Source organism: Trachemys scripta, chromosome 7 (genome assembly GCF_013100865.1).
Source record: "Trachemys scripta elegans isolate TJP31775 chromosome 7, CAS_Tse_1.0, whole genome shotgun sequence".
NCBI lineage: Eukaryota > Metazoa > Chordata > Testudines > Emydidae > Trachemys > Trachemys scripta.
Genome location: NC_048304.1, coordinates 33593982 through 33616014, shown reverse-complemented (window position 1 = coordinate 33616014; position 22033 = coordinate 33593982). Strand labels below are relative to the sequence as shown.

The 22033-nt window shown below is 58.2% G+C and overlaps 3 protein-coding genes across 4 annotated transcripts; 2 read left to right on the top strand and 1 right to left on the bottom strand.

Annotated features, from left to right (window-relative positions):
• The first annotated feature begins 983 nt into the window (after positions 1-983).
• On the top strand, positions 984-7223 carry LOC117880748 (adenylosuccinate synthetase isozyme 2-like). The gene is given in 14 exon segments (XM_034777186.1): positions 984-1184; positions 1319-1421; positions 2137-2205; positions 2557-2607; positions 2838-2904; positions 3226-3333; positions 3574-3655; positions 3988-4114; positions 4864-5018; positions 5247-5371; positions 5623-5720; positions 6096-6138; positions 6140-6237; positions 6619-7223. Coding segments are annotated over 14 exon segments (1380 nt in total). The 3' UTR covers positions 6672-7223.
• A 566-nt stretch (positions 7224-7789) lies between these two features.
• Positions 7790-10491, bottom strand: GNG3 (G protein subunit gamma 3). Its single transcript, XM_034777188.1, has 3 exons — positions 10289-10491; positions 8779-8884; positions 7790-8462 (listed from the first exon to the last, which is right to left on the bottom strand). Exons 2-3 carry the CDS (start codon positions 8875-8877, stop codon positions 8334-8336), a joined length of 228 nt encoding a protein of 75 aa, XP_034633079.1. The 5' UTR covers positions 8878-8884; positions 10289-10491; the 3' UTR covers positions 7790-8333.
• A 1264-nt stretch (positions 10492-11755) lies between these two features.
• BSCL2 (BSCL2 lipid droplet biogenesis associated, seipin) lies at positions 11756-21597 on the top strand. 2 transcript variants are annotated; one of them, XM_034777183.1, is made up of 11 exons: positions 11756-11830; positions 12390-12990; positions 13444-13525; positions 16818-16961; positions 17462-17596; positions 17999-18096; positions 18405-18546; positions 18868-18943; positions 19120-19203; positions 20652-20741; positions 21300-21597. In XM_034777183.1, the coding sequence occupies exons 2-11, from the start codon at positions 12782-12784 to the stop codon at positions 21452-21454; spliced, it is 1215 nt and encodes a 404-aa protein (XP_034633074.1). In that variant the 5' UTR covers positions 11756-11830; positions 12390-12781; the 3' UTR covers positions 21455-21597. The 2 variants fall into 2 exon arrangements, with proteins under 2 accessions (XP_034633074.1, XP_034633073.1); XM_034777182.1 differs by having other exon boundaries at positions 19117-19203.
• Positions 21598-22033: the final 436 nt, after the last annotated feature.

Sequence of the window (22033 nt, the reverse complement as noted above, 5' to 3'; positions counted from 1 at the left end):
CCATGAGCTCATGGGATCAGAAGGGGAATGAAGGCCTTCTTGGAGTGTGGATTCCAGAGCTGGGAGAGGTGGTGAGTGTTGTGGGTGGAGCAGAGGGTAGGCCCCATTTCTGGGTGCTGGAGTCACTGGTATTTTGTCTGTGTATTTTGACTGGTTGGTGTGTTACATGTCCCCAGCCGCCACAGCCTGTGAGTCTGTTACAGGCCTAGCTACGGAGCCTGCCTCTTTAGCTCAAGCAGTAGCAGTTTATGCTTTAAACTGTGGAGGCCATGATTCAATCCCTGCTGGATCAGCCTCATTTATGCCCATGTGTTCAGATACCAGTGGCTTGGGGAGGAGGTTCAGAGAGAGGGTCATGTGGGGTTGAGACTGGGATTGTGTAACATATGGCCTAGACTGTGCATGGTTCTGGCTAGTTAGAGCCTGAGCTATGGCAGACAGAGAGGATTAGTCTGAATCCTGCAGTGCCCCCACTCCTTCCACTGGAGCCTCTGGGTTCTGCCACAACACAACTACTGCCATGGGGTTGAAGCTTCCCTGGGTACAGCTATTTTAGTTTGTGGAACTGAAGTTGGCTGAAGACCGCCATGTTATTTGCGGCCAAGCATTGATGCAGGATGCTGCCATCTTAGTTTCTGGGACCTGTTCTGGATGCTGCGATCTTGGTTACCGGAAGGGAAGCTCCCCATGCCGCCGCCATTTTAGAACGTGTAATAGAAGCTACCTAAGGAGTCGCCACCTTGGATACTGGATTGGAAGCTATCCAAGGAGCCGCCATCTTGAGTCCTGGAATGGAGGATGCTTGAAGTGCAGCTTGCAGGGTAGGAATACGTGCGTGCATGCGCGCGCACCCATCCTCCGTGCCGCGTCATGTTGCTTCCCGCAATTGATACAACCCTGGGCGCTGTCATGTTGGCTGCGGGCGCTGAAGCCGGCTTGGGCGCCGCCACGTTCCCCTGCGTCTGGCAGGCTAGAGGTTGCACATGGCTGGGGCAGAGGGCGCGGGGTCGGGCCGGGGCCAGCAGAACGGGGATGGAGCAGGGGGGAAGCGGCCTCGGCTGGTGGCGGAGCCCGACCGGGGGAACCGGGTGACCGTGGTGCTGGGGGCACAGTGGGGGGACGAGGGGAAGGGGAAGGTGGTGGATCTGCTGGCCATGGACGCCGACCTGGTGTGCAGGTGCCAGGTGAGAGCGGGGAGTGCTCTGCGGTACCGGGTGAGCCGGGGGCGGGGACGGGGCTCACCAGCAGGGCGGGATTAGGGTGGGGGTAGCTCCTGAGACCCCAAAGCGCCGTCCTCCTGACCGGCCTGTCCCCACAGGGGGGGAACAACGCGGGCCACACCGTGGTGGTGGGGCTGGTCGAGTACAATTTCCACCTGCTGCCCAGCGGGGTCTTGAACCGCCATGCCACCTCCTTCCTGGGTGAGTGACCCCTGTGCACCCCAATATCCCTCTGCATCCCCACCCCGACACTGTACCTTCTTCCTCGGTGAGTGAGCCCTGTGCACCCCAGTATCCCCCTGGATCCCCACCCTGGCACCCCACCTTCCTGGGTGAGTGACCCCCATGCACCCCAATATCCCCCTGCATCCCCACCCTGACACCCCACCTCCTTCCTGGGTGAGCCCTGTACACCCCAATATCGCCCTACATCTCCACCCTGATACCCCCCATGTACTCCAGTATCTTCCTGCCTCCCCACCCCCAGTGCTCAGCTGCCTTGTGAGCCACCATGCCACCTCTTTCATCAGTGAGAGCCCTTCCTCCACCCCATGTACCCCAGTATCCCCACCCCAATATTCCCCACCTGGCACCCAGCAGGGGCCCGAACCGCCATGCTGCCTCCCTCATCCGTGGAAGACCTCCCTACACCCCCATCTTCCCCATTGTCCTATGGGGGCCTCAATTGCCGTGCCACCTCCTTATCGCTGAGTGACATCCCCCACCTGCATATACCCCATCTCCCAGTACCTCTCTGCATCCCCGTCCTAACCCCCAACACCCCTCCATCCCCAATAGTCGGCAGAGTCTTGACCTGCAATACCACCTTCGCACTCCACATCTCTGCTAGGCCCTTTGCCCCTCACTCAGCCCCTTGCATTCCAGCCTGTGACCCTGCTGCTGGGTGTCTTTCCAGGAAACGGAGTGGTCATCCATCTGCCGGGACTCTTTGAAGAAGCTGAGAAGAACCTTAAGAAAGGGCCTGGTGAGTGACCGACCCCAGCCACCCTGCTGCTCCCTCCCTCAGAGAGAGGGTCTAGTGGTTGGGAGAGGAACGGAGGGGCAGGACTCCTGGGTTCGCTGCCCAACTCTGGGAGGGCAGTGGGGGGTCTAGTGAGTTAGAGCAGGGGTGGGAGTCAGGACTCCTGGGTTATATTCTTTCCCCCAGTTACATAAAGGCACAGTAAATAAATCCCATTTCCCACTCTTTATAGCAGGGCTGTCACCAGCCCCCTGCATGGGGATGGGAGGCTCAGGCCTGGCATGTAGGGTAGGCTAGGCTCTGGGGGATCCCATGGGTGACCTTCCCACAGTGATGTGTTTTCCTTCCCCGCAGGTCTGGAGGGCTGGGAGTCCCGCACGGTGATCTCAGATAGAGCTCATATTGGTAAGTCCAGAGCAGCCAGCAGGGGGCGCTGTCCTCCTTCTCCTATCAAGACCCTGGGGGCACTGGGCTCACTGGAAGAGGATGACCAGGCAGCTGAACAACGGAGGGGTGGGGAGGGGAGTTGAGTGGGTTGTGTCAGAAGATGGGGAGGGGGATGGTGGAGGCAGTGGTAGCAGAGGGTAGGAGTGTCCCTCCCCTCTCACCTCATCTCCCATTCTCTCTTGCCACAGTGTTCGATTTCCACCAGGCCGTGGATAGGATCCAGGAGCAGCAGCGGCAGCAGCAGGATGGCAAGAAGTGAGGGGCTTAACAGCTGGGTCCCCATTTGGGAGGGGCAGGAGGGATGGAGCTGGGCCTGGACCTGGGCCTGGGGAGGATTATAGCTGGGTCCCCTGGAGCAGGGCATTTTCTTAGGGGTTCCCCTTGGTCCCCAATGGCAGGGCTGGGCTGGGGTTGAGGGGAGGGGAGGTTGTTTCTGTGGGATTCCCATCCTCTGGTGACAGGGCAGCTCATCTCCCTGCAGCCTGGGCCAGTGTGGGGAGTATCCAGTCTGGCTGCAGCCTGGCGGGTAGGAGGAGCTCCCACCACCACCCAGCTTTGACTCTGCTCCCCTGGCAGCCTGGGCACCACCAAGAAGGGCATCGGCCCCGTCTATGCCTGCAAGGCTTCCCGCACCGGCCTGCGCATCTGTGACCTGCTGGCCGACTTCCATGAGTTCTCCAAGAAGTGAGTTGAGGGGGAGGGAAAGGAGGGGAGGAATCCTTTCACAAAGATGCCCAGGGGCCTGCGGGGATCCATTCATGCCCCCCAGCCCTGGGGCCTTCTCAGGATGCCCTGCCCATGGAATCTGTTCACACATCACACCCCACGTGGCAGTGCAGAGCTTGGGCATCTGTGACCCTGGGCAGTGCAGCGGTGTTTAGGGGTGCCCTTGTGGGATCACTGGTCCCTATCTCTCTCTCTCAGGTTCAGGGTGCTAGCCCAGCAGTACAAGGCCATGTACCCGGCTCTCACCATCAACACAGAGGCCGAGCTGCAACAGCTGAAGGTGGGTGAGGGCCCCAGTGATGCCCCCCCAGCTGTGAACCACCCTCCCCTCTGCCCCAGGAATAACCCTTCCCCCCAGGATTCCCCAACCTTCCCCCCAGAAACACCTCCTTCCCCTCTGGGGATCCCTACCTCCCTGAGAACCACCCACAATTTCTCCTTGCCTCCAGGGTCCCCCACCTGGGTATGAACCAACCTCCCAGGAACTGCCCTCCCCTTCCCCTGGAAATACACCCTGATCCCCCAGCTGGCTGAGAACACCCAGTGTTCCTGAGTAGCCCCAGAGACTGAGTGGTTGCACCTTCCCCATCTGATCCCAGCATCTCCCCCCAGGTCTATGCTGAAAGGATCCGGCCCCTGGTGAAGGATGGTGTCTATTTCATGCACCAGGCCCTGCACGGGCCCCCCAAGAAGATCCTGGTGGAAGGAGCCAATGCTGCACTGCTGGATATCGACTTCGGTAAGTGCGGCGCACTGCCCTCGTGCCCGGTGTATGGCAGTCTCTAGGGAATACCAGGCCCTGGGCTTAGCTTTTCCCAGGGCAGCTGCAAGGCTTCAAGACTTGGGTTAGCCATGAAAGCAGGACTTAAATCTGAGCCAGAATGGCAGAAGCAACTGCCCCACTTTCTCCATGGCCTCCTGGAGCCTGTGTCTGTCTGACCCTGTGTGTGCTCTGCCTGGGGCTGCCAAGATTGCCCTCTCTCCTCGTTACTCCTGCTTCTTTGTTCCTAACTCCAGCCCTGCTGCTTTCGCTGTCGTGCTTTGCTTTGGGTTTCCATTGTCTCTGCAGGGCCCTCCATTCATCTGGGCTGACTGCGCTCAGCTCCGGATAAGCTATCTAGGCTGGAACCAATATGGTTGTGTGGCACCCAGCCATCCCTTCTCACCCTTCTCAGAGGAGAAATTAACCCTCACCCCCAGCAGAGACCAACACAAAGTGAGTAGGGAAACTGAGTCACACACATTGTTAATAAAAATAGCACCAAAATTCCCACATTTTGCACCACTCCCTGCTCCACGGGGCTCCGCACAGCAAAAGTGGGAGCCAAAGAGAACACAGTCTGATTACCGCAGTGCAGGCTGGGAAGAGAGAGTCCTCATCACAACTGGAGTCTGGGCTGGGAATGGGGGGACCTGAGTCCCATTTCTGAAGGCCCCATTTGCTGCCACCCCCTGCTTAGCTCATTCTGGTCTCTCATCTCTCCCCAGGGACATACCCGTTCGTGACATCCTCAAACTGCACAGTCGGGGGTGTCTGCACAGGCCTGGGCGTCCCACCTTGCCACATCGGGAAGGTGTATGGGGTGGTGAAGGCTTACGCCACCCGGGTGGGTGTTGGAACCTTCCCCACCGAGCAGGACAATGTGAGTGTGCGGGGTGGGTCTGAATGGCCAGTTCTGGAGTTGGGGGACATGTCCCCTGATGCTTATGGGCAGTCCCAGAGAGAGGGAAGTGGGATTCATAGGCTTTCCCTCTGAAGGGACAGGGAGGACCCTGGTCCCCCCGCCCCAGGGAGCAGGGAAGATCCTGGCCCTCTGGGAGCCCTGGGATCTCAGGAGTAATGGCCTGTCCCTTCCCCTCTGGCCCCACAGGAGATTGGGGAACTGCTGCAGTCACGGGGCCAAGAATTCGGTGTCACCACAGGCCGCAAACGCCACTGCGGGTGGCTGGACCTGATGCTGGTGAGATACGCCCATATGATCAACGGATTCAGCGCGTAAGGACTACATCCCCTCCCCCATTGCCCCCACCTCACAGCCTCAGTAACCCCCTCTACACCCACCCTGCCATCTCCTCCCCCATTACCCACAGCCTCACTAACCCCTCCTCCAATCTTCACCCCCCCCCATTGTCCCTACAGTCTCACGAACCTTTCTCACCTCATGCACTCCCCTACTGTCAGTCACTGGCTCCCACACACTCTGGTCTCAACCCTCTTCCCCTCCCTGCCCCCTGCTCTCCCTGCAGCCTGGCGCTCACCAAGCTGGATATCCTGGACACCTTCCCGGAGATTAAGGTGGGCGTGGAATACCGGCTGGAGGGGAAACCTATCGCCTACTTCCCAGGTGAGCCAGTGGCTGGGTTACCCCGTGAAGGGGAGGTATTGCCCTTTCTTCTGCTTTTCCCGCAATGAGAGGGCAGTGGCCTCTGGGCCTTAGGCCTTGTTTCCCCTGAGCTTGGGGGCGGGAGAGGCTTCTGTGCGGGGAGTGGTGCAGGGCTCCAGGAGAGAGAGGGGAGGGACTAAGCCATCCCTGGGTGGGGACAAGCATCCCTCAGGGAGTGCAGGGGGCAGAGCTGTCCGAGGAGTGTGTGTGGGGGGGGTTTCCTGGGAGTGGGGAATAGAGGTTCCATGGGTAGTAGGTGCTGAACCACCTTGGGGGTGGGGGATAGGGGCTCTCTTGGGCCCTGCAGCAGCCAGTAAGCCTCTCTGCTCCCTGCAGCGAACCAGGAGCTGCTGAACAAGGTGTCGGTGGGCTATGAGACGCTGGCAGTGCAGCACAGAGCAGGCCCGCAGCTTTGCCGACTTGCCTCCGCAGGCCCAGAGCTATGTCCACTTCATCGAGCGCTACCTCGGGGTGCCGGGTATGTCCACAGCCCTACCGAGCTACCTGCTGGCCTAGCTCACAGCCCCAGCATCAGGGCCTGGGGATGGGCATGCTGGGCTCCCCCTTTGGGGTGCTGCATAGTTCCCTGGATTGGGAATGCCATGGGGCATGGGATCTGCCTCGCTCCTCCCACAGTGAAGTGGGTCTGTGTCAGGAAGTTCCACAAATCCTTCATCAAGGTTTTTGGAGCCTCCCCCTCCACCCAGGCTGTCACTTGGGTTCTGTCTGGGGGGTGGAGGAGATCGGCCTTGCATGTGTGGGGGGGGAGAGAGGAGGGGGAATCTGCTCTGTGTGGGGGAGGGATCTGCCCCATGGGGCTGGGAGTTCCCAGTTCTCACCCCCCTTTCTCCTCTCACAGTGAAGTGGGTCGGTGTCGGGAAGTTCCGCGAATCCATCATCAAGATTTTCTGAGCCTCCCTGGCCATCTGTCAGTCGCAGGGGCTCTGCCCCAGGACAACCCCTGACACACAGACCCTCAGCAAAGGATCACAGGGACCACGTGCCTCTCACTCTGCCCTGCACCCCCCCTGCACAGTGGGGGGCTCCACCCCTCCTGGGAGAGAGTGAATTGTAATTTCACTCCGCCCCCCCCCTTGCACCGCTCCCCCAGTGCTGCCCATGCTGGGGAGCCCCGGCCTGCGGTTTACAGGCTGCCTGCCACACTCTGCTCCCCCATGCTGGAGGCTGGACTGTGGGGCTCCCTTCCCCCTCACTCCAGGACTGTGTCAGGTGGGCTGTGCTCGCTCCACGTGGGGGGCCCTAGCCCAAACCTGGCTCCTGTTCCACCTGTCACTCCTGCCCCCCATGGGGGCAGAGAGCACCCTGCCCTTCCCCACTGGGCACCCCTGTCTCCTCTCCCCCCATGCCTGGATCTCCCTGCTCTGTCCCCCACTGTGGGCAGTCTCATAGCTGCTTTTTCACTGTATAGAAATAGCTATAAAGAGCCATAATTTATTTTCCCCATGAACCCAGTGATGTGTCAGTGGGGGGTGTGATAGGACTGGGGTGGGTGCTGTCTGGCCCTGTCAGGTGAAAGGGGCCATGTGTGCCCCAGCACTGGGGCGGGAGGGGAGGGGTGGATTATTGTGTGTGTAGGAAGCCCCTGAGCTTCCCCAAGGGCTGGGAATTGGGCAGGAGGGGAGTAGGGGGTGTCTGGGCTGCTCCCTTCCCTCCTGGGGTCCCTGAGCCAATCTCCACTGGGATGGTGACTGGCTCTGGGGACTATATCCTGGGCATCCCTCCCACCATCGGGCCCCATTGCTGGAGGCTGCCCACTCCCCATCCATGTCAGCAAAGCTCCTGGCACTGCCCCTGGCGCCCACTCTGCTCAAGCTAGGCCCCTAGTCCCAAAAAGTGTCCCCTGCCCACTCCACAAACAAGCCCCAGCCAGTGTTCTTATCCACCCCACAGCCAGCCTCTTTTAATGGCACTGCCCATGCCCACCCCATCCCCCCAACCCAGGCCCTCTAGTGCCAGCATCACCTCCGGCACTGCTCCTGGTGCCGCAATAACACTGATGCCACCCCAGGTGCTGTGCCTCCTGTTACTTTATTCTCAAGGTCTCAGTTTATATTGTGTGGGGCGGCTGAGCCCTGCAATCTGGACGCTGCCCCTCCAGCCCTGGGGGAAGGGGATGGGCCTCGTTTCCCCCTTTGGCACCCAGGAGCAGCAGGCTGGGAGCTAACACCCTCCCCCCTAATGGAAATGGGATGATTTGGGGTCAGTGTGACGCTGCTGGGGATGGGCCTGCAGCTTCAGCTGCCCCAGGCCTGGAGAGGGGAGCAGGACTTGGTGTGACTCCTGCCTGGGTGAGGTGTGATACCCCCTCCTGCTTTGATGTGTGTGGGGTAGAGGTGGGATGGGTTCCCCCTGAAGGGGAGGGGCTTTGGGGGCTTGTGCTCCGGGAAGGTGCCCTGTCTGTGGAAGTTTGGGTGGGTGGAGAGGCCTGAAACTTTGGCGGTGCGTCAGGCCCTACCAGGGAAGTCCTGCCCAATCACCTGGGCAGGGTGGGAGGAGAGGCTAAGAGTGGGCATTACACAGTGGCTGTAGCTGAGGGGGTGGGGCAAGCAAGGCTCAGAGCAGGGCACAGAAGAACTTCTTCTCACGGAACGGGTTCTCGGAGGTGGGCACCGGGGTGATGAGTGGGTCTTCGCAGGCGTGAGCATCACAGTATGTCATCAGATCAGCTGCTGCCTTGGATACCTGCAGGGAGGGGAGGGGTGAGAACTCTGCAGGGTGGGCCCAGCAGGAGGCACTGTAAGGAGCAGGGGGAGCTCCCAGCTACTCCAGCCTTGGCCTCTCCTAACTGAACACTGCAGGGAGTGGGGGAGGAGCACTGGCTGGGGGGAGGGGGAGTTTCTGGCTACTCCAGCTCTGGCCTCCCCACAGAGGATGCTTGAGGGAGTGGGGCAGGAGCATTGGCTGTGGGGGGAACTCGCTAATCCAGTTCTGGAGGTGGGTGAGTGGGTGGGGCCCTTTTCTGCCACAGTAGGGGTCAACATGCCACCCCAGTCCTCACCTTTATCCGGCACATGCTGGCCTCAATCTTGAGCTGCTCCACCATCTTGCGGGCCTGCCCGATGCTCATGGTACTGTTGACGGGGGTTTCGCCCTTCATGTGGACCCTGTAGAGGGAGAGCAGAGGTTGGGCTCAGCATGGACAAGGGTCATGGGGCACCTGAGGGCCTATATCCTGGAGCCTCCTGACCAATGGGGTGGGCACAGAGCCCTGGACAACTGCCCCTGCCCTCAGCTTGGTGTCACTCCTAGCCCCTCAGCACTGTCCTCAGCTGGCTGTAGGTTAGAGAGGGCTCCAATCCTGGCTGGGCTCAGCTCCTCCCCACCAGTTTCCCTGTCTGCCCCACTCTCTCCTGGCCTGGGCTTTATATCCCTGACCCTGGCTGTCCAGTGTTTCCTCTATAACCCAGACCTCCCAGCTGTTGGGGCACCTGTATCCCCAATCTTGGCTGCCCAGGACCACCTGGCCCATGGTTGGAGGGTGTCATGACATTCCCTGCACCCCTAGTTGAAGCCCAGTCCCCTTGGGGAGGGGATTGTGGGGGAGGGCATGGCAGGGGTTTGCTCCACAATAACAGCCCCAATTTGCTCCAGTATGGCTACTCCTGCCCTGGTGAGATTCGCGGGGGAGTCATTGCCCATGGGTAGCAAGATACCATCCGATAGCCGGGAGTGCTTTATGTCTAGGAGCATCGTTCTACGTACATTAACTGCTCCTCTTGAGGTTGTGGGAGGCAGTAGATGCAGAATGGAGTGTCATACCCCTATGGTCACTCAACGCTGGCGGCCGCCTGCCCAGACTGAAGGGGGGATTGTGCCTGCCCAGGGCTCAGTCCCAGGGAGAGGGGAGCTGAGGGGACCATCCCTGAGCCCCCCCTTCCCCCTTCTATCCCCAGCCTCTGGCACAGTGGACCCTGTGCTGCCCAGCAGGATGGTCTCCTGGTGGGACTAAGACCCCTGGGCCCCAAAATCCCAGACTGGCCTGAGCACCAGGCTGGGAGGCAGGAGATGAGTTCCCCCTCCCAGTTCTAGCCCGTCTTTGAGCCCCTTTTTACCCAGCTGAGTTGCAGCCTCCAGCCCCTCACTCTTGTCTCTGGAGCAGCACCCGCGCCCCCCGGCACAGTGCTGGGCACGGATACAGGATGACTAGCCCAGCCCCGTGTGCAGACAAAGGGGCTACTGCTTGCTCTGCTCTGCTTCTAACAGCTTCGGCAGACCACTCCCCAGCTGCACCCCCCAGTGCATCTGCCCGAGCCCCTGAATGCAGCGTCTTTTCGATCCTGCCCTCTCTCTCTGCAATATGCTTTGGGTGCAGATGGGGGAGAACCCTGCCTCCATCCCCCCTTTCCCGAAGCAGTGGCATGGCTGGGGCCTCATCCACCATCCAGCCCCACATTGGCCCTGACGGTACAGAGACGATACTAGCTGCCCCCTCCCCCATCAAGGCTGGCTGCCCCTCTGGGTACCCAGGCACGCCCCAGTGGCCAGTCAAGGCACCCCTGGGCACTGACCTTCGACGGTCGCTGCCAGAGCTGGAGAGACTCTGGGATGGGCTCCCCTGTGTGCCCAGGTGCCCCGGGCGCCCTGCAGACGGCTCCGCTCCCTGTGCCTCCTCCGGGATGCAGCTAATTCAATGCGCCCGTGGTACCTTGAGGATGCTCCGAGCCGCTTGATGCTGGGAGCGGACCATGCCCGCTCCGGGGGGAGGAGCGCACGCCCAGCGGAGTCCGTCTGAGCTCTGGCTCCTTGCCCAGGCCCCAGGGCCCCCTGGTGCACAGCCCCTGGCAGGGCAGGAGAAAGGGAGCGGGCGCTGGGGAGGCAGAGCGCCCCAGGAGGGGGCCAAGGAAGGGGCTGGGCTCCGGGCACCCCTGCACAGCTGCTGGTGGTACAGGCCCGCAGTAGCTGCAGTGAGGATGTGTCTCCCCACCATACTCATTTGGAAATCTGACATCAGGGGCTACGCCGGGCATGGGGGCTGCTACCCTGCCTGGTTCTGAGCCCCTTCCCAGGGGGCCTGGGGCTGGGCGAGTGCCTGGAGTGGAAGGGGGTGGGGAACAGGCAGCGGCATTCAGCCCTGCTGCGAACTGGCTGGTTTCACACCTGAGAGCCCAAGGATAGCCCCAGTCCAGAGAGAGGGAAACCGAGGAACGGAGAGGGGAACAGACACATCTGGAGCAACCCAGCATGTCTCGGCCAGGGCCAGGGATAGAACCCAGGAGTCCTGGCTCCCAGCCCCCCAGTTCTCACCGCCAGACACCACTCCATTCCCCCAGAGCTGGGAACAGAACCCAGGAGTCCTGACTCCCAGCTACCTGCCATGTACCTGGGGTGTCAAGCAGGCACCTAGGATTGGCCCAGCTGTGTGTGGCTGGGCCCCAGTACAAGTCCTTCTGCCCTCTCCCCTGCTCCACCTTACTTTAGAGCATTGTCTGGGGGGGAGGCCTTGAGGAGGGGGTCTCTCTGAGGGAGGTCCCCAGAGTTGGAGAGATCCCTGGGGGGAAGAGCAAATATACTCGGTGAAGAAGGGGGGCAGGCTCCCGGGGCGGATCTTGCTGTGGAGGACATGTCATGGACGTGAGAGGGGGATCTCTCTCCGGGCTGGGGGCAGAGTTGGCTGGGAGCCCATCAGCCCTGGGGGGTGGGTCTGTCTGGGGTGGGTCTGGTCTTGCTGTCTCTCAGGGGGGCTGGAAGAGGCAGGACCCTGGGGGCTGCTCTGGGGGGACGGGGGACAGGGACACTGGACTGGGGATCCCTCTGAGAGGGGGCTGTCCCTGGAGTGGGAGGGGTCTCTCGGTGGGAGGTGGAGGGGACTGGGGACTGGAGCGGCAGGGTGTCACAGGGGAAGGGAGCTTTGGGGGGGGTCTGTTCGGGCTCGCTCGGGGATCGTGTCACCATGGAAACAGGGAGAGGCGCGTCTCGAATGATGTGACGGACGGTGCCTGCAGTGGGAGGAGCTTTTCCCGGCCCCGCCCCGCCCCGTCGTCTTTGCAGGCTCCCGCTCGCTCCCGGAAGAGGCGGAGCAGGAGCAGCTGAGCCGGGACGGAGCTGGACGGGTCAGTAAGAGACGTGCCAAGAGCCTGGGATCGGCTCCTGGTGCACCCTGCCCAGGCCTGGAACTCAGGGCTCCGTGGTTCCTGCCCTGACCGCCGGGCCCCACCCCGCACCGGTCTAGGACAGAACCTAGGAGTCCTAGCTCCCCCCGCCCCCTCTAACCATTAGACCCCCACCCAGGGCTGGAATAGAAACCAGGAGTCCTGGCTCCTAGCGCCCTCCCGGAGCTGGTGAGTCCAGGCTGTAAGTGCCCCCTGCTCTAACTACTAGACCTCTCCTGAGTTCTTGGATAGCATTTCTCACAGGTAGAACCGGGAGTCTAAACTCCCAGCTCCACTCCCAAGCCCTCCTGTCTAGCTGAGACTAGTACCCAGACATCTAGTCCTGCTCCCCTCCCCCTTTCCAAGCTACTAATAGCCCCAAGCATCCGGACTCCTAACACATCCCTTTCCCCCTAGGCTGGCACAGAACCCAGGAGTCCTGGCTCCTAGTCATGCAATCCTAGTCTAGACTCACCCATATGGTTTCTATGCTGATCCTGTTTTTTGTGTCCTTCCTCAGACTGGCTCCAGTCTCTGGCCCCTGAGGCAAGACTCCAGCGTGTGACCAATCCCAGGGCTGGCCTGTGCCAAGCCAATTGGCATGGCCCTGCTCACCATGTCCTGGTGCCAGTGACTCCCGTGGTACCTTCTTCCATGGCTAGAGACAATTACTGGAAGGCCAAGCGGCGCAGACGGGCCAGCCAGCCTGCCCTAAGCCAGAGCCCTTTCCCTATAAAGGAACCACTGAGCCTGGGCCCTTTCCAGTTTGGCCAAGAGAACTCTCCAACAGCCTGAGCCATTTCGCAAGCACTCGAGTAGGCACTGCCACTCCATTCCCCCTTCCTCAATACAGAAGCTGGGGGCTCGGCTCCCCCCAGACACCAGTGCGTGGCCTCTCAAGGCCCCTGTGCCATGATGAGTAGTACGGGGCCTTTTCTGCAATGGGCCCAGGAGGTGGCCGCGCTGCTGCTGCTGCGGGTGCGGCGCACAGTGCTGCAGACAGCTATCCTGCTCTGCGTGCTGTTGCTACTGCTCTGGATCGCTGTCTTCCTCTACGGTAGTTTCTACTACTCCTACATGCCCACCGTCAGCTATGTCAGCCCTGTGCACTACGGCTTCAGGTGAGTGGGGCACCCCTGGGATGGGCCAGGCCCCCCCTGCTTCCTGGGATGGGACAGACTGCTTAGGAAGGCTATAGAAGCTCCTTCGCTGGCGGTTTTCAAAAAGAGGCTGGAAAGCCATCTGTCTTGGATGAGTTAGAACCAACAAATGCTGTATCTTGGCAGGGAGTTAGACAAGATGACCCTTGCAGTCCCTTCTAACCTGTGGTTCTAGGATTCTGTGCACCACCTGACCACTGCTCTGGGCCAGATCTCCTGAGACAGGGCTCTCCTGGGCACTCCCCAGCCCACACACACTTTTTGGGGTTGTGGGTGCCTCTGAGCTGAGACCTGTTCCCAAGTGTAAGGGTCTGAACTCCTGCAGTAGCAGTGGAAGTGGGGGGTGGGGAAGGTTGAAGAGGTCTGGGGGAGCTGGTGGCCCCTGAACATGACCCACTGCCTTGTGTCTCACAGGACAGACTGTGGCTTGCCAGGCCCTGATCTCTGCTCCTTCCCCATTGCCAACATCTCGCTGGTCAAAAACAACCGGGACAGGGTAAGTGCCAGTGGGCGTGAAGCAGACCACTGGCTGTCAGCTCATTGGGGTTCTGCCCCCCTGGGCACCCAATGGGTGTGATGCTTTTATCTGGGGCCAGCTGGGAGCAGCGCTGGGTGGGGGTGACAGCTTTCCCTGCAATGGTGAGGTTAGGGAGCAGGCTCCCTGCTCTATTTCTGGTGCACTCTCCCTGCAGCGGGGGGCTCTGGGAGGGTTACATGAGAACGGCCATACTGGGTCAGACCAAAGATCCATCTAGCCCAGTATCCTGTCTACCTACAGTGGCCAATGCCAGGTGCCCCAGAGGGAATGAACAGAACAGGTAATCATCAAGTGATCCATCCCCGTCGCACATTCCCAGCTTCTGGCAAACAGATGCTAGGAACACCATCTCTGGCCATCCTGGCTAATAGCTGTTGATGGACCCATCCTCCATGAACTTATCTAGTTCTTTTTTTAACCCTGTTATAGTCTCAGCCTTCACAACATCCTCTGGCAAAGAGTTCCAGAGACTAACATTGCGTTGTGTGAAAAAATACTCCCTTTTGTTTGTTTTAAACTTGCTGCCTATTAATTTCATTTGGTGCCCCCTAGTTCTTGTGTTATGAGAAGGAGCAAATAACACTTCCTTATTTACTTTCTCCACACCAGTCATGATTTTATAGACCTCAATCCTATCCGCGCACCCTTAGCCGTCTCTTTTCCAAGCTGAAAAGTCCCATCATTATTAATCTCTTCTCATACGACAGCCATTCCATACCCCTAATAATTTTTGTTGCCCTTCTCTGAACTTTTTCCAATTCCAATATATCTCTTGAGATGGGGTGACTGACCATATCTGCACGCAGTATTCAAGATATGGGCGTACTATGGATTTATATAGACTTGGTCAATATGCTATTTTCTGTCTTATTATCTATCCCTTTCCTAATGATTCCCAACATTCTGTTTGCTTTTTTGACTGCCGCTGCACATTGAGCAGATGTTTTCAGAGAACTATCCACACTGACTCCAAGGTCTTTTTCTTGAGTGGTAACAGCTAATTTAGACCCCATCATTTTGTATGTATAGTTGGGATTGTGTTTTCCAATGTGCATTACTTTGCATTTATCAACACTGAATTTCATCTGCCATTCTGTTACCCAGTCACCCAGTTTTGAGGGATCCTTTTGTAGCTCTTCGCAGTCTGCCTGGGATTTAACTGTCTGCAGATGATACAAAACTACTCAATTTTGCCACCTCCCTGTTTACCCCTTTTTCCAGATCATTTATGAATGTGTTGAATAAGACTGGGCCCAGTACAGATCTTTGGGTGACCCCACTATTTACCTCGCTCCATTCTGAAAACTGACCATTTATTCCTACCCTTTGTTTCCTATCTTTTAACCAGTTACCGATCCATGAGAGGACCTTCCCTCTTATCCCATGACAGCTTACTTTCCTTAAGAGCCTTTGGTGAGGGACCTTGTCACAGGCTTTCTGAAAAGTGTGACGGGATCCCTGGGGTAGAGTCTGGGACTGCTGTGCCCTCTTAACTCTCCAGCCTGGGTTGTCTGTCACTAGCAAAGCATTGTGAGAGACAACAAGCAGCAAACCCCTCTAGGAGCTGTTCTCACTCAGCCCAACTGGATGTGGAGCCCCACACCCAGCCAGATTGCATGAATGCTCCCAGAGCCACACATGAATCACAGAAAAAGGCACCAGCCAAATCCCCCCCAGCTCCCAGCCTGGCATCTCAGGAATATACCGTCTTGCACTGTTCAAGATAAGCAGTGCAGGTTTATTACTTGGTTCACCACTTCATCAATGGAAAGTGGATACACACCAGCCTTTGCAAACCTGAGCAGATCTATCAAACATTTCAGGCAAACTCACTGATAAAGATAAACAGTAAAACAAGTTTATTGACTACAAAAGATAGATTTTTAAGTGATAGACAAAAAGTCAGAGTTAGTTACCGAAATAAAATGTAAGCATGCAGTCTAAACTCTCAACCCTATTAGATTGGGTAACATCTAGACTAAGCAGTTTTTCTCACCCCACTGGATATTGCAGTTCATAATATACAGGTTTGTCCCTTTAAACTTTGGGCCAGTCTCATGTTCGAAGACTGAAGCCTTCGAGTGCCCTTGTTGCTTGCAGCATAGGTGGGGGCAGGAGAAAGGCCCAGCATGTGGCCACTGTGTTCTGTTCTATACCCTTAGTCCGTGATGTGCTTGGAGAACACAAGTTCAGGCACATCTGGTGGGCATTGCTGAATCCCCAGGCAAGGTTGATCAATTCCCCCTGGTGTGACCTTATGCGGGTGAGTCATTGCATTGTAGCTTCCTTGCTGGACAATGGCTGTTGATTGTTGTTTGACACCTGCCTGGGTGTTGGTTACTTTCCTTGCTGTTGTCTCTAGGGACCTAATATCTGGCCAATTTCCCCAATTTACAGCATGTTTTACTGACAACCATAAAACACAATCTCATAACTTCATATGCACTAATGATATACATATTTAGATAGAACAGTGACATTCAGCAGATCATAACCTTTACCCTGATACCTTAACATGGCATACTCTATATGCAATATCAAAATTATATATAAATGAGGAATATGGGGATTACCAGGATTCTCCCCCAAGGTATAGGATGTCACACTAAGTAAGTATATCCACTGGATCCCCCTTGTCCACATACTTGTTGACCCCCCTCAAAGAATTCTAGTAGATTGGTGAGGCATGATTTCCCTTCACAAAAACCATGTTGACTCTTCCCCAACAAATTATATTCATCTATGTATCTGTCAGTTTTGTTCTTTACTATCATTTCAACCAGTTTGCCTGGTACTGAAGTCAGGGGGCCTGTAATTGCCAGGATCACCTCTGGAGCCCTTTTTAAAAATTGGTATCACATTAGATATCCTCCAGTCATTTGGTACAGAAGCTGATTTAAATGATAGGTTACAGATTACAGTTAGTAGTCTCTCCGCTCCATCTCTGATGCACTTTCCCCATAGCAGGGGGCTCTGAGAGGCTGTGGGGAGAGGCTGCCCGCTCCATCTCTGATGCTGTCTACCTGCAGCAGGGGGCTCTGGAAGGGTTTGGGGGCAGGTTCCCTACTCTATCTGATGTACTCTTCCCACAGCAAGAGGCTCTATGAGAGTTGGGGGGGCAAGCTCCCCGCTCCATCTCTGATGCACTTTCCCCCCAGCTGTAGGGTCTTGGGAGGCTGTGGGGCCTCTAGAGTGGTTCAGGAGGGGCAAGCAGGACCCCCTCCCTCTGATGCCCCCTGCTGTCCTGTAGGTGCTGATGTATGGGCAGCCTTACCGCATCTCCCTGGAACTGGAGCTGCCTGAGTCGCCTGTGAACCAGGAGCTGGGCATGTTCATGGTGGTGATGTCCTGCTACACCAAGGGTGGGCGCATCGTCTCCTCCACAGCCAGATCGGTGAGTCTGGGGCCCATCTCAGCCCACTCTCTGAGCCATCCACTCCACCATTTCAGCACCACACACACCTACATTTCTGGCCTTGCTGCCTCAGGTAGAGGCTCCAGGGAGGCTGAGGCAGGGCTCCCCATGGCAGCTATTCCACCCTTAGCCAGGGGCTACAGTGTCTCTTGGGGTAGTAGAGCAAAGAGAGCTGGCAGTCAGGACTCCTGGGTTCTATCCCCGTCTCTAGGAGGGAGTGGGGGTTCCGTGGATTAGGCAGGGAGGGCTGGGAGCCAGGACACTGGGGTTCTATTCTGTGCTCTGCCCCTGCACTCTCTTGGCAATTCCCTTCCTCTCTCTGCAGTGGGACTGAAGCCCTGGACTCCTCTTGGAAACCCTGGGAGATCCTTGGGCAAGAAGCAGCTCCCTGCTGGCAGTGCCCCTAATTGCCCCGGGGAGTTGGTGGGAGATGTTGGGGGGGCTGGGTTCAATGCTAACACTGGCTCTTCTCCCCCCAGACCATGCTACATTACCGCTCAGGCCTGCTCCAGACCCTGGATACCCTGGTCTTTGCTGGGCTCTTCTTCTTGGGCTTTGCTGAGCAGAAGCAGATGGTCGAGGTGGAGCTGTACTCGGACTACAGGGAGGACTCGGTGAGGGGGGCTCTTCTGCATTAGCCGCCTGGCTGGCCGTGCCTGGGCTGGCCAGAGCCTCTGCTCCCCACCCCCAGCACAGGAGCTGGTGCCTGGTGCAGAGACCCTCCCTTTTCCCCCGCAAGTAATGGCTCCCCTTCCTGTGTGGGTTGGGAGCATGGAGGGGGCACATGTGCCCCACTGCCTGGGTTGGGCTGAGGGAGAGCAGGGAGCAGGCATATGCTCATCTATCTGAGTTGGTGGCTGGGGGTGTGGGTGACTACAGTTCTGTCTGGGTTGGTGGGGAGGGTCACATACCCTGGCTGTCTGAGTTGGGCAGCGGGGCTTGCCCTGCTGTCAGGGTTGGGGATCTTGCGATAGCCCCACCTGCAGCTCTGAGCCTGCCTGTTGTGTGTGTCCCAGTATGTCCCGACTGTTGGAGCTGTGATAGAAATCCAGACCAAGCGGATCCAGATCTATGGGGCACAGCTGCGGATCCATGCCCACTTCACGGGCCTGCGGTGAGGATTGGGGGGGCGGGTACCACTGGTGGGGAGAGACGGCGGGAGGGATGGGACTGTGCAGCACTGGGGGCAGTTCCTAGTGCTAGGAGACTGCAGTGCTCAATTCAGCAGCCCCACAAAGCTGATCCCTGTAATCTGTTGTACCCCCCCCCCACGGATGATGCTGGGGGGCCTGTAGGTTGGGGGGGGGGCATGGGTTAGGGGGAGGGCCCATGGACTGGCGGAGGGGCCTGTGTCTGGGAGGGGGAAGACTGGATCCAGGCTGCAGCACCCTAATGCTCAGGCTCCACCCCCTCTTGCCCCAGGTACCTACTCTATAATTTCCCAGTGACCTCGGCCATCCTGGGCGTGGCCAGTAACTTCACCTTCCTCAGCGTCATCGTCCTCTTCAGCTACCTGCAGTGGATCTGGGGCAGCGTGTGGCCCCGGGAGCCCCTCTCGGTACAGGTGAGAGGGTGGCTCTATGGGGCTCCATGGCTAGGGGAGCAGAAGTATGGTGTAGGGCATTGAGCGTGGGCAGAAGGGTGAGGAAATTGGGGGGGGGGGGGGGAAGGTGCAGAGTGGAGCAGGGGATGTACCCCATGCGAATAAGAGGGCAAGTAGTGGGGGATCTGTGCAGCAGGGTGAGGGGATAGTGCCTGCGGAAGTTGGGGCAGGAGGCTATGCTCAGCTATACCGTAGGAGGTATGGGGCCCTGGTGGGATGGGGGCAGCATTAATGGGGACTGGTGTTGCCTGGTTCCCTCCACTGTCCGGTCTTCCCCACTAGGTGAACACGCGGGACGGGGCCAGCCTGCAGCAACGGCGAGAGGAGGCACGACGGCGCCTGGCTACCTCCAGGCCAGGTAAAGCAGGTTTGGGGGATGGGGGCTCTCCCTTTAGTGTGTGGGGTTGGGGGGGAGTTCCCATTTATCTGTGGCTGGGTGTGGGGGGGTCCTGTTACTCTCACCTGGGAGGGGTGGCGCTGACCAGGTCCCGTCTTGGCCCCACCCCTGCCCTGATGCTCTTTGTCCTGAAGCAGAAGACCAAGAGGAGCTGACAACACTGCAGCCTGAGGCCACGGGGCTGGGCAAGAATGACCAGGAGAAGGTTCCCCAGGGCACAGGTACTGATGATTCCCTTCCAGCTGGGTCGGTGGGGCGGGGCAGGAACCTGAGGCTGGACTGTTCCCTTCCCACTGAGGTGGGGCTGGGAGAGGGAGGGAGGGCTGTTGTATTAATTTAGTTGGACCCTAGAGGCGAAGGTGTTAACGTGGCCCTATTGCTGCTTGCCACTGAATAGTGTTAACCAAGACTTGGGGGCTGGAGTACAGAGCCCTCAGCCTGCTTAGCCCCAAACACCATTACAGTCCCCTGGGAACCCTTCGTTAACCATACAGAGCAAGGGAAAGGATTTGGAATGTGAAGGGTTAAGTCAGGCTTGCGTTGCAACAACATCCCTTGTTCTCTCTCCTCCCCCCTCCACTTCTCAATCTTTGCACCAGCGATAAATGGCAGTAACTGTCCTCCAGGAACAGAGAGAACATTAGTTGAGATGGGCTGGAGCTGCTGTTGCTGTTTAAAATCCAATCCTGTTTCCTAGAAGAAAAACCAATGGGGAAAGAAAGGGACAGCAAATGCAGCTTCTGCCTCTGGTGCTGCTCCTCACCTGCATCTACTGCTGGTAAACAGCCACAGCCACCCACACCTGGCAAACTCGTACCAGGGTTGGGCTGTTCGGGGCAGTGCTTGTAGCTGCCTTGCTAGTCACAGGCTTACAGCAGTGTTGCAAAATATGCAGTCTTGGCCAACTAAGGCAAAAGGAGAGGGATAGGAGAGAGAAGGGAGGAAAAGGACCTGTGAAGGGGTAGGGGTTCGGATTCAGTCAAAGCCAGCTGAGGTGACGTTGTCTAGATCCCTCTGTCTGGCCCAGGCTGATAAGGGTGTCTCAGGATCAGGAGGTCAAAGGCCCAGCAATGGATCTGGGGGTTCCAGCAAACTGTGGGGGTGGCAGCCATGGTGAAGCTCCCTCCTTCCTGCTCTTCTGTCTTAGCCAGCCGGTGTCCCTCTCCACCCATTTTCCCCCTAGAGTCTCTTCCTGAGGACCCTGAAAGGCAGTGGGGGGTGGCCCATCCCATCCCCTTATGTTTTGTTTACCCATTAGCCCTAATTTCTGCACACCAATTTGGACTGGTTAATTCTTGTTCCCACACGTTGGTTTCAGGCATGATTTTCATGCTGATCTTGAGTCTCAGAGACCTACTGATGTGACTCATTGAGTCTTATTGCTGGTGCCCCTTTCCCATGCCTGGTTACTGCTACTGATTAGGGGGACAGTTTCTATTTACTTTTCCAATGAGTGTGCGTTTGAAGGTCCAGTCATTACTGGGGGACCCCATGAACCCATCAGGGAGGGAATCGAGCCTTGAGCAATGTGGCCTGTTGGCTACACTAGGAGTGGAGGAGGGGACAAGGCCCTGTGACCTGGCCTATCTTGGTGCTTCGTCCCAGTTGCCATGCAAGGGGGCAGGACCTGGCCCTGCCTCTGACCTGTGCTTCTCCCCTTCCCCCGCAGCTTCCCCCCCGCAGCTACCAGGTGAGGTTCTGGAGACAATTGGCCCAATAGGGGACACAGCCCAGGCTAAGGAGCTGGATCTGAGTGAAGGTGGGTAACGCAGTTCCCCAGCTCCTCCCCCTAGGGGCTCCACGCTCCTCATAACCCAACCCCTGTGCACCAGAGCAGGGGATAGAACCCAGGTGTCCTGACTCACAGCCCCCCCGTCCTCCCCCAACCCATTAGCTTTCACTCCTTACCCACCAAGCTGTGATCCAAGGCTCCAGCATCCATCAGGGCACCCGGAGCCCCTCTGTACCCAAGCAGGAACCTAGAACTGCACTGTGCAGTAGGGCTGAGGGTGAGGGGTGCAGCTGGGAACAGCTTTGTATGGGGGAGTGGGCTGTCCCCTGCCCCTTGCCTTTATGGGGGATGGGCTTTGTCTCCTGTGGGCTGTCCATGTGCCCCTTCGGGGTAGACAGATGGTCCAGCCCCTGAAGGAAGGGATGTGTCTGCAGGACCCCTGCAACTTCCTCCTGCTGGAGCCTATGAGAGCCCCTCCCCCAGGGTGTCTACCTATCACTCTGCTTCCCCCCCCCCCCGCATCTTGTTGTTCTTCTGTAGTCCCTACCAGTCTCTTTTCCCCCCCCCCCCCCCTTCCTCCTGCAGAGACTGAGTTCGAGTCGGTGGAGTCCTCCCTGTTCACAGGTGCCAACTACCCGCCCCCTGCAGGGACACTCCTAACACTACCACAGCTGGGAGAGGGGGCTGAGCCCATCCCAGGGGCTGAGATCCGTCAGAGACATGTCTGCTCCAGCTCCTGAGGGCACCATGGCATCTTCCCCCCACCCCCAAAAAAACCCAAAACACTGGCCTTGTTCCCTAGGCTCCCAGCTCATGTTTACATTCCAGCCTCCTGCCCCTCACTTGGAACTGCTGTAATTTTAATAAACCACCTGCTAACGGAGCCAGGCTACTGGCCTGGGGGTGGGATGTGGGCAGGTGCAGATAGTGGGGCTCTAGGCCACAGCAAGAGTGGGGGGCTATCCATGGAGGTGAGGAACTAAGTCCCTGTGGTGAAGGGCTGAGATGAGTTGTGCTCAGTCTCCTACCCCCTCAACAGAAGAGGGATCCCTCAACAGAAGAGGGATCCCTCAACAGAAGAGGGATCCCTCCCTTCAGGATGAGCTGGGCTGGGGTCCCCCAGGCATCCCTGCTCCCAAGAAGGGCATCCATGGCAGCATAATGGGGGTCCCCCAGCTCCCCCATTCTATCGCCACAGACGCACCCCTTCCTGTCTGCTGGGCTGGAGCCTGGGCCGGACCTCACCTAAGCTGGATGGGAAGGGTATCTCCCCACCCTCCTGAACTGAGCTCACTGCAGCCAGGAAGCCAGTGTGAGCT